Source organism: Alosa alosa, chromosome 18, assembly GCF_017589495.1.
Source record: "Alosa alosa isolate M-15738 ecotype Scorff River chromosome 18, AALO_Geno_1.1, whole genome shotgun sequence".
In the NCBI taxonomy this organism is placed as follows: Eukaryota; Metazoa; Chordata; class Actinopteri; order Clupeiformes; family Clupeidae; genus Alosa; species Alosa alosa.
This window is the reverse complement of record NC_063206.1, coordinates 18,237,356-18,249,979: the sequence shown is the minus strand read 5'-3', so window position 1 is coordinate 18,249,979 and position 12,624 is coordinate 18,237,356. Positions and strand designations below refer to the sequence as shown.

The 12,624-nt window shown below is 45.1% G+C and overlaps 1 protein-coding gene across 4 annotated transcripts in view; it reads left to right on the top strand.

The window, feature by feature from the left end:
• Positions 1-11,436, top strand: part of pkdcca (protein kinase domain containing, cytoplasmic a) — a 49,870-nt gene extending 38,434 nt beyond the window's left edge. For 2 of the 4 annotated variants that reach the window (XM_048268922.1, XM_048268921.1), the window contains 4 exons: positions 16-95; positions 1,468-1,575; positions 8,692-8,865; positions 10,694-11,436. In XM_048268922.1, the coding sequence (XP_048124879.1) occupies positions 16-95; positions 1,468-1,575; positions 8,692-8,865; positions 10,694-10,779 (448 nt within the window). In that variant the 3' untranslated portion in view covers positions 10,780-11,436. Of the gene's footprint in view, positions 1-15; positions 96-1,467; positions 1,576-3,439; positions 3,530-8,691; positions 8,866-10,693 lie in introns of those variants that run through there. The other 2 variants (XM_048268923.1, XM_048268924.1) reach the window with 2 other exon arrangements.
• The last annotated feature ends 1,188 nt before the right edge of the window (positions 11,437-12,624 follow it).

Here is a 12,624-nt window from a genome sequence, read left to right as displayed (position 1 = left end):
GTGTGTGTGTTCCAGGTTCTTCTTCACCTACCTGCTTCCCCACAGTGCCCCTCCTGCTCTGAGACCGCTGCTGGATAAGATTGTCAACTCAACTGGTAAGCACATGTGCACAAACACACACACACACACACACACACACACACACACACACACACACACACACACACACACACACACACACACACACACCAAGCCACACCAAATCCTTCACTTATTGTGACTGCGGTTATAATGAACTCCATTCTGTAAAGTCCCAGAGGAGCAGTCTATTGCATGCTGCTGAGTGAAAACACCAATGACTCCAAAGACTACTGCGTGCACACGCGGTTAGAGAGCACTGTTTCATGGCATCGGTGGGTTCAGTGGATTCGGCCTGGATTATGACACACAGTGGATGCTGCCAACATGGACACCTCGTAGTGGAGATGTAAACTAGCTGCTAGAAGCCTTTCCCTGAGGCGGCAGGCAGGCCCACACAACTGGGCAGAGCTGGCTCCTTAATCCAGATGCAGCACAGTGCTAATACATGAGCCTCTAATGCCTCTGTAAGCCTATTGCCTCTTTTTAAGGCTGACTTAGTGCAGTCTCCTCTCTGGCCGGAGATTAGCCCTCTATCTATTGACACCCCCCATGCTGTAGAACTGTGTTGTAAAAGGTTCTGATAAAAGTACTTGAAGTATGATCAATATGGTTATTAGTGAAATGCATGAGTAAAAGGCAAAAGGGAGTTCTCTCTGTCTCCCTCTCCTGTTCCCCTTCACCCTCTCTGTCATAGGGGCGATGTTGAGGTGTGATGCTGTCAGCATGTTGCTGAGTATTTGAGATCTGTCTCTCTCTTTCTCTCATCTCTCTCTCTCTCATGCGGGCGATGGTGTGATGAGGAGAGGCTATATAACTGTCAGCGTGTCACTTGCTGGTTGAGATCTGCTCCTCTGAAACACAATAGGCCGTGACACTGCGGGACACCTGGTTGGCTGAGACCAAGGAGGGGCTTCACAGCACATCCTATCAGAAGCCTTCTTTCTGTGTGGGCTCATTGTTGATTGGCTACTGCTGCTGTGATTGCCGTAGGCATTGTCTGCCATCCAGGCGTGTCTATGTTGTGTCTATGGCAATGTGTGCCACAGATTTGGTTTGGCCATCCCCTCCTTACTTTTTAGATCTGGCTTCTTCAGCTTGAGGGCGGTCTGGCTGTCTTGGAGACTGTAGTGTGCTCTATGCTAGACTTTGTTCCACGTGGACTTTCAGTTGAAATGTACAGTAATCAACCAATTTAGCCAGCAAAATACGTTGCACATAATCTGCTTAACAGGGCTGTCCTGTTAGTCAGTCCAAATCCAATGCAAAACGAGCTCTGCCCTTACCCAATTAGTTATTTAATCATTTTGTGGGTCTGAACTATTTGTGTGTGTGTGTGTCCATCCTGACTTCAATTAAAAGAGTATGTGTGTATTATTTTTGTTGCAGGGGAGCTTGCCTGGGGCATTGATGAGACTCAGGTGCATCTTGAGAAGGTGTTGCATCTCTACAAAAATGGACTTTACCTACAGAATACCTCTCAGACACACACATCTGGTGAGTATTTTCAAGAGGCAATACAGAGCTTTTGTTTAAGACTAGTTAACAGCCATCTACATTTGCCTTGCAAACATCAACAACAACATAAACTGCACTGATGAAGGTGAGCATCTCACCCCCAGTTACATGAAAAAAAAATCAAGATATAAATTGTTATGCTTCAATCGTATCACTCACTGCAAAACAATCACACAAAATAATACAAAAAAACTGGAAAATGGTATTCTAAATTGGAAAGAGAAAGGGAGTGCAGATTATGATCTCAGTTAAGGTAAACTATCTGTATTCAGAAAATTGCTGGGAAAACATTGGCTTGCCTTGGACAGACATCCTCTGTTAAGGCAAGGCTTACTGTATGTGATAGTCATAGAATACCATGGAGGCATGAAATACCAGTTGATAAAAAATGACCTGCCTTCTCTGTCTGTCCTTCCACTCCTGTAGCAGTTGATCAGGCATGATGGTAGAATGATACACAAAAACAGGAAAAACAATACTATTAGACATTATTGTTAAAAATGAAAACACAGATAAACATATCATCCCATGTTTATGAATTTGTACATCTAATAGAATGGCAGGAACTGACTTCACTCGTCATGCACATTTGGTACCACCCAGTGTTGATTTCATGGTTATGGCCTTGGGTGGATGTGCTAATAATGATGTGCTAGTTGACATTCGCTAATCTGACCACTAGTGCACAGTGAAGAGCGGCGTAGTCACTGCACAGCTCCATACCCAATGCCCCTCCCCCACAGAGCTCACCCGCCAACCAGTGGTCCCTCAGCTGCACATGCACACACTCTTCCATAGACCACACTGACCCCTGGGAGCTGTTCCACTGTCGTTGGTGCAGTGTTCCACTGGTAGGGTTATGTAATAAGAGCCCTTTTTTTCCCATGCACCTTTGATGAATGCCCCCCTCTCTTACACACACACACACACACACACACACACACACACACACACACACACACACACACACTGTTTTTGATAACATTTTAAAGTGATTAGCGATGAATTGGCATCCCACTCACATTCCCATCTCCTCCCCCCCCCCCACACACACACACTTGACATCCCCCAGACTGCTGTTATCAGCACTGCATGCGGTTCAGATGGCCTGACCTATGTAACGATGGATGGAGCAGGAGTTATTGCCGTATATGGCCCAAAAGAGTAACCATGTATTTGTGTGTGTGTGTGTGTGTGTGTGTGTGTGTGTGTGTGTGTGTGTGAGAGAGAGAGAGAGAGAGAGACAGAGAGAGAGAGAGAAAGAGAGAGTGAGAGTAGCCACAACTCTGATGTTCTCAGGACAAATGAAATAGGATTAAGCTGATTATAATTTATATAACCAAGTGAGGGGGTGGTTTGTGTGTGTGTGTGTGTGTGTGTGCCTGTCTGGAGAGTTATAGCTATAGCAATCCCTTATTTGGTGCAAAGCAGTGAGAAAGAGTGTGTGTGTATGTGTGTGTGTGTGTGTGTGTGTGTGTGTGTGTGTGTGTGTGTGAGAGAGAGAGAGAGAGAGAGAGAAGAGTTCCCTTTCCCTCTCAGCATCATCTCAGCTGCTGTCTTGTGTCATTCCTCTCATCCTCCTTCACTTCTGCTTGTCTTCTCTGTTCTCCTCTTGCACTCTCCTCTCTCTCTTCCTTGAGTTACCAGCGGCAGTGTCTGCTTTGTTATATTCTTGCTGAAACTTGAGGTACCTGGTGTCTCTACTTATTCCAAGCGTACCTCTCTCTGTCTCTCTTTCCTCCCTGTCTGCCATTCATTTTCTCTCTTTCTTTGTTTTTCTCACTTGCTTACTCTCTCTCTCTCCCCCTTCTTCTCTCCCCTTTTTCTCTTTCTTCTTCTCTAGCGTTCTTTTTCTCCCTCCCTGTCTCTCTTTATCTCTCGCTCCGCTCCAGTGCTAGTCTATAGCAGCAGACACAGATGCTCGCTGACAGATGTGTGGGGCTCCAGCCTCTACACTGTATCGCTCTGGAATGCATCTAAGCCTTGGTTGGCAGATGTGGCCCAGATTCGGTCCAGAGTCAGATCCGCTCTTGGTATCTTAAGGGCCCCGCGTCTTTGGCTTGTTGACTTCCACCTCTTTCAGCAGAACTGGGCTATTATACAGCAAGTATAACTACTTATTACATTAACCAAAAACATTTAATTATAGTTTGTAGCTAGTTTTTCCATAGATATGAGATTGTTGTCCTTCTCCAATATAGAATTGTAAGATGTTTTTTCTGTAATGGTGTAGTCTGACGTTGCGAATACCCTACGAGTGTTTCTTTTGCTAAGCCCTCCTCACAAATGCGCTTCATTAGAGTTAAACATGGGAAATATAGACAGAGATTACTTCTTAAAGTAGGTTCAGATAGCAGGAGACACTGGGACAGGTCTGGGTGTGGGCCAGATGAGGGCCAGATCCATGCCGGCGTGGCCCTCAGCTGCTCTCAGGGTTGAGCTGAAGAGGTTGCTGTAGAGGTCAGCGTAATTAGCTGAGTGGTCTGTGTTTATGTTAGCGTCATTAGCAGAGTGCTTTCTGTTATCAGTGTGAGGCTGAGGGGTTTTGTGTGTGAGGAGTACTGACTGAGTGCTCTGTGTTTGTGTAACTTGCACTGGCTTGAGTGGTCACAGTTTGCCGCATTAGGGCGAGTGCTTACACACAGATAGCAGCTGATTTGCAAAATCATCAATGGACGAGGGTCAGATCCGAGCCAGTGCGGGCTATTCTCTGAGTTGTGTTTGGGTTAGCTGCATTAGCGGCATTAGCTGATGTGGCCGCCATTAGCAGATTTAGCCGACTTGGTTTCTCCTGTGGAATGCACTCTTGAATAGGTGTTAAGAGCGCTTAATGAGTGGTCTTTGTTTGAGTTAGCCATACTAGCACAAGTGGACAGTGTTAGCATTATTAACTGAGTGAACAGTGTTTGTGGTGTCACCTGAGTGCTCTGTGTTTATGTTAGCCACATTAACATGACTGGACACTGCTAGCGGCATTTTTGTCTTTTCTCAGGTTTTAAACAGATCCGGCCACCCTGTCTGGGTTCTGTTTGTGTGTAATGTGCATTAGCTGGAGTAGTCTCGGTCCAAGCCACTTTCTCCTGTGGAATGTGGGTTTGCACCACATGCTCAGTGTCAGTGAAATGTTCTGTGTGCTCTTCAAACTCTCCCTCACTTTCTCCTGCCACTTCCTTTTCTCTTTCATCTCTCTCTCTCTCTCATCTCTCTCTCTCTCTCTATCTCTCCCTCTCACATCATGTATGTCTTTCTCTGTCTCCTCATTCTTCAGACCCCATGAAGCCATTTCTTGAGTATTTTAGGTGTGCAGTCCACAAAAGTGTGCAGCTCATAAAAAAGTAATTACAGCTGTAAAGCATGCAATAACTGCTGTAATTTACTGCTCCTGGGTCCTATGCTGTCCTGTGTCCCAACAACTATGGTGTGTCTCTCTCTCTCTCTCTGTGTGTGTGTGTGTGTGTGTGTGTGTGTGTGTGTGTGTGTGTGTGTGTGTGTGTGTGTGTGTGTGTGTGTACAAGTTTGTTATAATGAATGTGTATGAATGTAATTGCACACACTAAAGAGAAGAGAGAGAGAGAGAGAGAGAGAGAGATACTCTACTTTCAACATGCAGGCAGTGTGATAGAGAGAGAGTGTGTGTGTGTGTGTGTGTGTGTGTGTGTGTGTGTGTGTACAAGTTTGTTATAAGGAATGTGTATGAATGTAATTGCACATACTAAGAGAGAGAGAGAGAGAGAGAGAGAGAGAGAGATACTCTACTTTCAACATGCAGGCAGTGTGATAGAGAGAGTGTGTGTGTGTGTGTGTGTGTGTGTGTGTGTGTGTGTGTGTGTGTGTGTGTGTGTGTGTATGTGTGTGTGTGTGTGTGTGTGGAGAGGAGGGGAAGGGAAGGAGGTGCTCAACCATTCATGCTCCACTGGTTAGGAGGCTTGTGGTGCAACGGGTGCATGTGTGTGCGTGTGCATATGTGTGTGTGTGTGTGTGTGTCTACTGTTGTGTATCCCCCTCCCCTCACTACCACACCCACGTCATCAGGCCCATTGTCACCATTCTGTGAAGCTGAACGAGATGACTCTCTCTGCTGCCAGATGCTCCTCAGACACTCTCACAGGCAGGCAGGCAGGCAGGGAGGCACTTTCTAGGTCATGCGCTCAGCCAGCCTCCAAGCCCGGAACAGAGTGCTATATCAAAGGCTTTGTTTAGGCAGGAGAAAGACCAGTGACAAATTAGAAGCCTTTTTGACATATATATATATACAGTACATATAATTCATATAATGTACAATGTACAAATGCTTCATCTCTCTCTCCCTCTCTCTCTCCCTCACTCTCTCTCTATCTCTATCTCTCTCTCTCTCATACACACATACACACACATACACACACACCCACACACACCTCACTATACATTCCACATTGCTGTACTCTGTTCCACCCAGCCAGCCCAAGCCTCTTTTTGAAGCATCTCATCTGCATGTGCAGGGCCTTGATTGAAGCTCCCTAGAGCTAAGCAAACAATTTTCTGATTCTCAAGTGCGTGCGGTTGACCACCACTGGGCCCGCTGCCCCTGCAATCAGTGCCACTCGCTGCGGCACGCATCAAACCCTCCAGATTAGCATGAGAAAGAGTCAGATCCCCAGTGGCATCCTCGCTGCCAAGCAAGAGCAAGCTCCCACAGCACACACACACACACACACACACACACACACACACACACACACACACACACACACACACACACAGGCCCAGTGGAGCAGCTAGGGACACGTCAGGCGCACACACACACACACACACACACACACACACACACACACACACACACACACACACACACACAATACACACACAGTACACACACAGTACACACACATAAACTAAAAAGAAGGGTGGCAGCTTAAGAAAATAGAGATGTTGTAGAAGTAAATTGCGTGCATTGTAAAGAGACATGTTGATGCTTTGGATGGGTCAGGAACCTGGTTCGTTTGAAGCATGATTTTTTTTTAGCGTTTCAATGTCCTACAGTCTTGGAAATATATAAGTACCTTTAAATGTGCTTTCTTTTAGAAGGATTCTTTTTAGTAAGGCATTCATCCACATTTTGTACACAGTCTTCTTTCTAAGAGTAAGAGTAAGTGCTATTTACTTTAAGAGGCTTTTGATACAATCTACCCAATTAAACCTAATTGTACATCTTGGAGCTACAAGGGCTTACACAACAAGCGCACTGTACAAATGTACTAATTATCAATTACGAACAAAGAGCTGAAAGCTCCTTACAGTAAAACATAACTGAGAGCTCTGCATTCATTCTGCCTTTAGGAAAGTTCAGCTTGCTTTAGTTTATAAGTTGCAGTGGAATGATTAGGGCCATAAACATTGTATTGCACACATTGTATTCACAAGTTCATTCTGTGAATATTTGAAAGAATGAACGAACGAATGAACGAACGAAAGAATGAAAGATGATTTAAGCACCCCAATGAATGTCTATTCAGTTATCTCTATAAGGACAGACTTGGGACTATGGGTCATGTATATGAATGTATTTTCTTTTCTATTTATATAGCAACTGTTTATATTGAAAAAATTTTTGGCTGTTGCTGTGGAAACCTCCCCGACCAGGGCCCATGTTTATATGCGAGGCCATCAGTCATTTTTAGGAGTTATTCAGGAGGCAGGCGCTCTGCTTCCAAAACCAGGGGAGAATGTCAACCCAGGCAGCGCAAGATGAGAACCAGACCTCTGTGCCTTTATTGGGGCAATAGGCAGATGATTTGATGCAGCGTACCACTATTAAAACTTGGCTCCTGGTGCCGATAGTTTGATGCGAGCGTTGGCTCAGGGACAGGCATTTTTGACATTGTTGACATTACCCCTCATTTCTCTCTGATTCGTCCATTGTTCGGCTATTTTCGATGTCATGCCGCTCTTGCAGTTTTTTGAAAAACGACTCTGCCAAAACGTTGACCCTGAGGCCTGCCATTCAATTTCATTAACTTAATCGGCATGGCGAATATGGCTGCGCTGCCAAAGTGTGTGTTGTGTTTCCAAGCAGAGCCTTCCCGGAGCAGACAGCGCAGCCTTTAGTAAGCAATGGCATCCCAGCGCTACTGACAAACTCCAAATATTTCATTATATTACTAATTTGCGGTGCACAGTCTGTCAGTCACATGGGGAAAAAGATATTTGATATCCAGCAGTATATGAAAACCTTTAACTGAAATAACGAGACTGTGATTAGTGTTAGCTCCATGTTAGCTGTCACTGACAGAAGATTAGCTGACAACTCAATTGTGGTCGCAAGGCCCCTTTATGTGACAAATGCCATTGTGCCTCTACTGGTACACTGGCCCTCTCATTCCGGGGTTAGGAAGAGATAGACAGAGTGGTGACAGCATCAGAAAGAGAGAGAGAAAGGGGGAGGCCCCTGACAAGTGCCAGTGAAAGAGGAGAGGTTGTGTGCACGAATGCGAGGGGTGGGGGGTTGTTAGTTTAGCGCTCTTTGAATGAGTCCAGGGTACTCTGCTTAAGGACCTTCACACAGCTCCTTACGTCCCCTTGTTTGTTCTTTATGTCTTCGCTCTTTCTCTCCGTGTCCTTTGTCTGTGTCTTTGGTGGCTGTTGCCAAGTAGCAGGGGTATGCATTGTTGCAGTGCGAGGAGAAGTGGCTTCAGTGGTGTGGGGAAGAGAGCAGGTCTTAGAAAGATTTAGTGTGTGTGTGTGTGTGTGTGTGTGTGTGTGTGTGTGTGTGTGTGTGTGTGTGTGTGTGTGTATGTGTGTGTGTGTGTGTGTGTGTGTGTGTGTGTGTGTGTGTGTGTGTGTGTGTGTGTGTGTATGTGTGTGTATGTGTGTGTGTGTGTGTGTGTGTGTGTGTGTGTGTGTGTGTGTGTGTGATGGCTGAGGGGGGTGAGTAGGGCCTCAATGCAGCCTCCTCATCAGGACTGGATTGGAATCCGCAACCCCAAAAACATATTTTCCTGTCCAAGCTTTTCTCTTTTCCTCACACACAATATAATATTCAGGATTCATTGCTCATCATATACTGTATGTCAGGTAATATCAGACAATCACTCACACCGTTTCCCTCCTGTCCTGTAGAGTATAAGCGGCTGGTGGACACGTCCATCTCAGGGGACAACTACCGCTGCTGGCCGTCCTATCAGCACGATGGGTGCACACTGTCCGTCTTCTCAGTCCGTGAGGCCATTGGGGTCTGTGAAAGCCACGCCCAGTGCCAGGCCTTCATCTTGACCAATCAGACCACATGGACAGGTGAGGGCTCTTTTATTTAGAGGTGACCTCTGTCTGTTTTTGTCACTGTTTTCAGAGGTTGTAATCAGGTTGTACTGTGTGTGTGTGTGTGTGTGTGTGTGTGTGTGTGAATGTGTGTGTGTGTGTGTGTGTGTGTGTGTGTGTGTGTGTGTGTGTGTGTGTGTGTGTGTGTGTGTTCTAGAGATTTTGGGAAAAAAGGCACCTACGTGAATGTATGCATGTGACTTAAACACAAACTGTTCTATGTGCAGTGGAGCGTGTGTAGTGTGCTGTAGTGCATGTATGAGTTGGGTCATGCATGAGGTGTGCATGCACATGTGTGTGTGTGTGTGTGTGCGCTTCAGTGTTGAAGAACGTAGCATTGACAGACATCTCCCTGATGAAACAGAGCCCGGGTTGTGTTGACCATCTCTTCCCTGAACTTGTCTCTCATCACTCCCTCTCCCTGGCCTCCCTCACACACACACACACACACACACACACACACACACACACACACACACACACACACACACACACACACACACACACACACACACATTACAGAACACAGATATAGCAACATAGCTAGTTTGCAGAAAGTGCAAGCTGAGCCTTTTTCATTTTACGCTGAATGTTCTAAACCTGTAGCTGATCACATAATCAACGAATGTCACTGTCCTCTACCCGTAATTTGCGATACTTGCAACTGAACCGTATTATTCAATCAGAAATGCAATTGAAAGGAATCACGGAACCGCCCGCTGACATTAAAAATAATCAAAAGTTAGCAGTCAGGAAATAGCTAAACGCTAGATGTCATCAAACAAAGAGATAATCCAGGGCTGTAATTCTATGCTACTCAAAATAAATACTTCAACTATTTATGCAGCTGCAGCAAACAAACAGAATAGTGGAGCAGGCATCTACATGTAGGCCAGTGGATGGAGTTGAAGCAAACTAAACTTTGTAACAAAACTATACTTAGCACAGGCACCAACATGTTATATTAGTACGTCAGAGAGAGAGAGAGTTGGTCAAATGAACATGTACACACACACACACACACACACACACACAGGGACACACTTCATTAAAGTGCTGTCTGAAAGAGTCCCATCAGCAGGGCAATCGCTAATCTTTATTGAAGCTGGTCTAGGCCCAGACCACTCGCACATTCCTCCCCTCCCTCTCCTCTCTCTCTCTTTCCCTCTCTCTCTCCCTCTCTTCTCTGGCCTCTCCTTCATCTTACTCTTTCGCTCCCCTCCTCCGCTCTTGGCAGAGCGCTCACCCCACTGTTTTCCTTTCGTCTTGGAACCAGAATCAGAGGAACATTAATATGAGAGCAATCATAAAGTAATTAAAGTGTAATAAAAGAAAACAACCCTCCCCCAAACCCCGCCTCGCCTGCCCTGGCTGGACATTTGACATGCTTGTTAAGGAGTTTAACACAGTCCTGCTCATACATGCACATATGCATATATATGTACTGTACATTCAGACATGAATGTACAGTACATATAGAATGAAGAATGAAAGAATGAAAACAAAGAATGCAGAATGAAAACAAATTTGGTCACAGACACACACGCACGCACACACACACATATACACACACACACACAGAGCACACACACACACACACACACACACACACACACACACACACACACACACATACACACACACACACACACACACACACACACACACACACACACACACACACACACACACACAGCAATTATGTGTAGATACACAGACAATGATGCAAATCAAACACAGGCACACTGAAGCAGACACAACACAGAGAGACTAAACCCTCATTTCCTTGTTTTGTCTCGTGCAGGTCACCAGCTTGTTCAGTTCAAAACGGGTTCCAGCCATCTAAGCCCCAGCAAAGGCCGGCTCGCCTACGTGAGGACGGGCCGCTGAAAGGAGACGCAACAAGACGACAAAAGAAGAAGTAGAAGAAAAAGAAGGGAGAGGGACAGATGAAACAGGAAGCCCCAGGAGGTGGTCAGAGACAGGTCCGTGTGGCTGACCAGATCACACACCACTCCCCTCCGTAGGGATGAGCTGGGAAAAACAGCCAGGTAGGCTGAGCCCAGTGGCTGCGATGGCACAGTGGACCTCACTGCAGTGTCAGGACCAGAGGAGTGAGGAGCAGGCCAGTGTGGTCTATGGCATGCCTGAGGCCACCACAGAGCAGCCACTGGCCAATGCAGTTGACCGTGGGACAGGACACTTGTTTGGCTCCATTAGGGTCACAGGTTCCCACCGGCCCACCCCGGTTACAGTCATGTTGACTGTATTTATGTATCTGTGTGTGCTGTCACTTCAAAGTAGTTGTTGTGATTATGACTTGAGGTTTAGTGTTTCTGTGTCTGTGTGTGCGTGTGCATCTGTGTGTGTGTGTGTGTGTGTGTGTGTTGCTCATGCATTCCAAACTTCCTGATTAAAAGATGGGCAACATAAAGAGGATTCAGGCTACAGCTGTGTAGGAGGAAGCCACCATCTCTCTCTCTCTCTCTCTCTCTCTCTCTCTCTCTCTCTCTCTCTCTCTCTCTCTCTCTCTCTTTCTATCTCTCTCTCTCTAGGAAGCTCTCTCTCTCTCTATACCCCTTCTCTCTCTCTCTCTCCCTCTCTCTCTCTCTCTCTCTCTCTCTTTCTCTCTTTCTCTCTCTCTCTCTCTCTCTCTCTCTCTCTCTCTCTCTTTATATCTGTTTTTATTTTCGTCTCTTTTTCTTGAATTTCTCAGGTCATTTTGGTGCTAAAAGCAAAACAAAGCAAACGATTCTATGAATCAGTTACGTCTCTCTGTTTATTTTTCCTCTTTCTTTCTCTCTTTCTTTCTTTTTTCTTTCCTTCTATGTTACCATTCCTGCATCCCTCCTCACCAAAGTTCCTGTGTTTCTATCTGACCAGCAGCACTTTTGAAGAAGACAGAAGACAGGGTTCCATTTGTGTTATCAGTGCTTTAAAAAAAAACACTGCTTCAAAAGTTTTTAAAATGTATTTATTAAAATGGACAATTTGTTAAAGAATCTGAAGCATCTAGAACTCCAAAGTTCAAATGTAAAAGTGAATATTTGAAAGAATGTGTGGAATAGGGTGGGCTACAGAATGTGTTTCTTAAGTTTATTTTTTGTTAAATTGGTTGTAAAATTGGTTGTCCGTTGACTAAAGTTGAGAAGTTTAAGGCTTCTGATGTGCACCATCATACAGGTATACCTCAAGCCTTCTGAGTAATTAATGTAAATGAAGTCTTTTTTTTGTTAAGGAAAAAAATATATTGAAATGACAGGGTATTCACAGACTGAGCCAAGAATCACCTTCAACAGCGTATGTTTTTGTGAGGGGATATAAATGATTTCTTAAATTCAATCATTGTGCCCAGTAGGGTCATGTTAGTGTGTTTAGCATGGAGGTCAGAGGGAGGCCATTCATGTGCCTGAAAATGTACCTGATTTATATAGGAGAACTAATAACCCATTAAAATTGGAGCTACAGATAAAGATAAAAACTAATAGGAAAATAAATCAGCTTCAGAATGATATTCATCAAGCTTGAAATTAATTTGGAAACTAAGTCACCTGATTGAAACTCCCCACTATAAGATAACCTAATGTACAGAATCCTACACATTATGAGGGGCAGTGTGAAACAGGAAGAACCTCAGTTTAATTCAAGAATGCTCGCTGGTTAGATTCAGTGAATGTTCCACATGATCACCTGTCTGAGAGGGCTGACTCCCACTGCCTGATGGGTAATAATGAT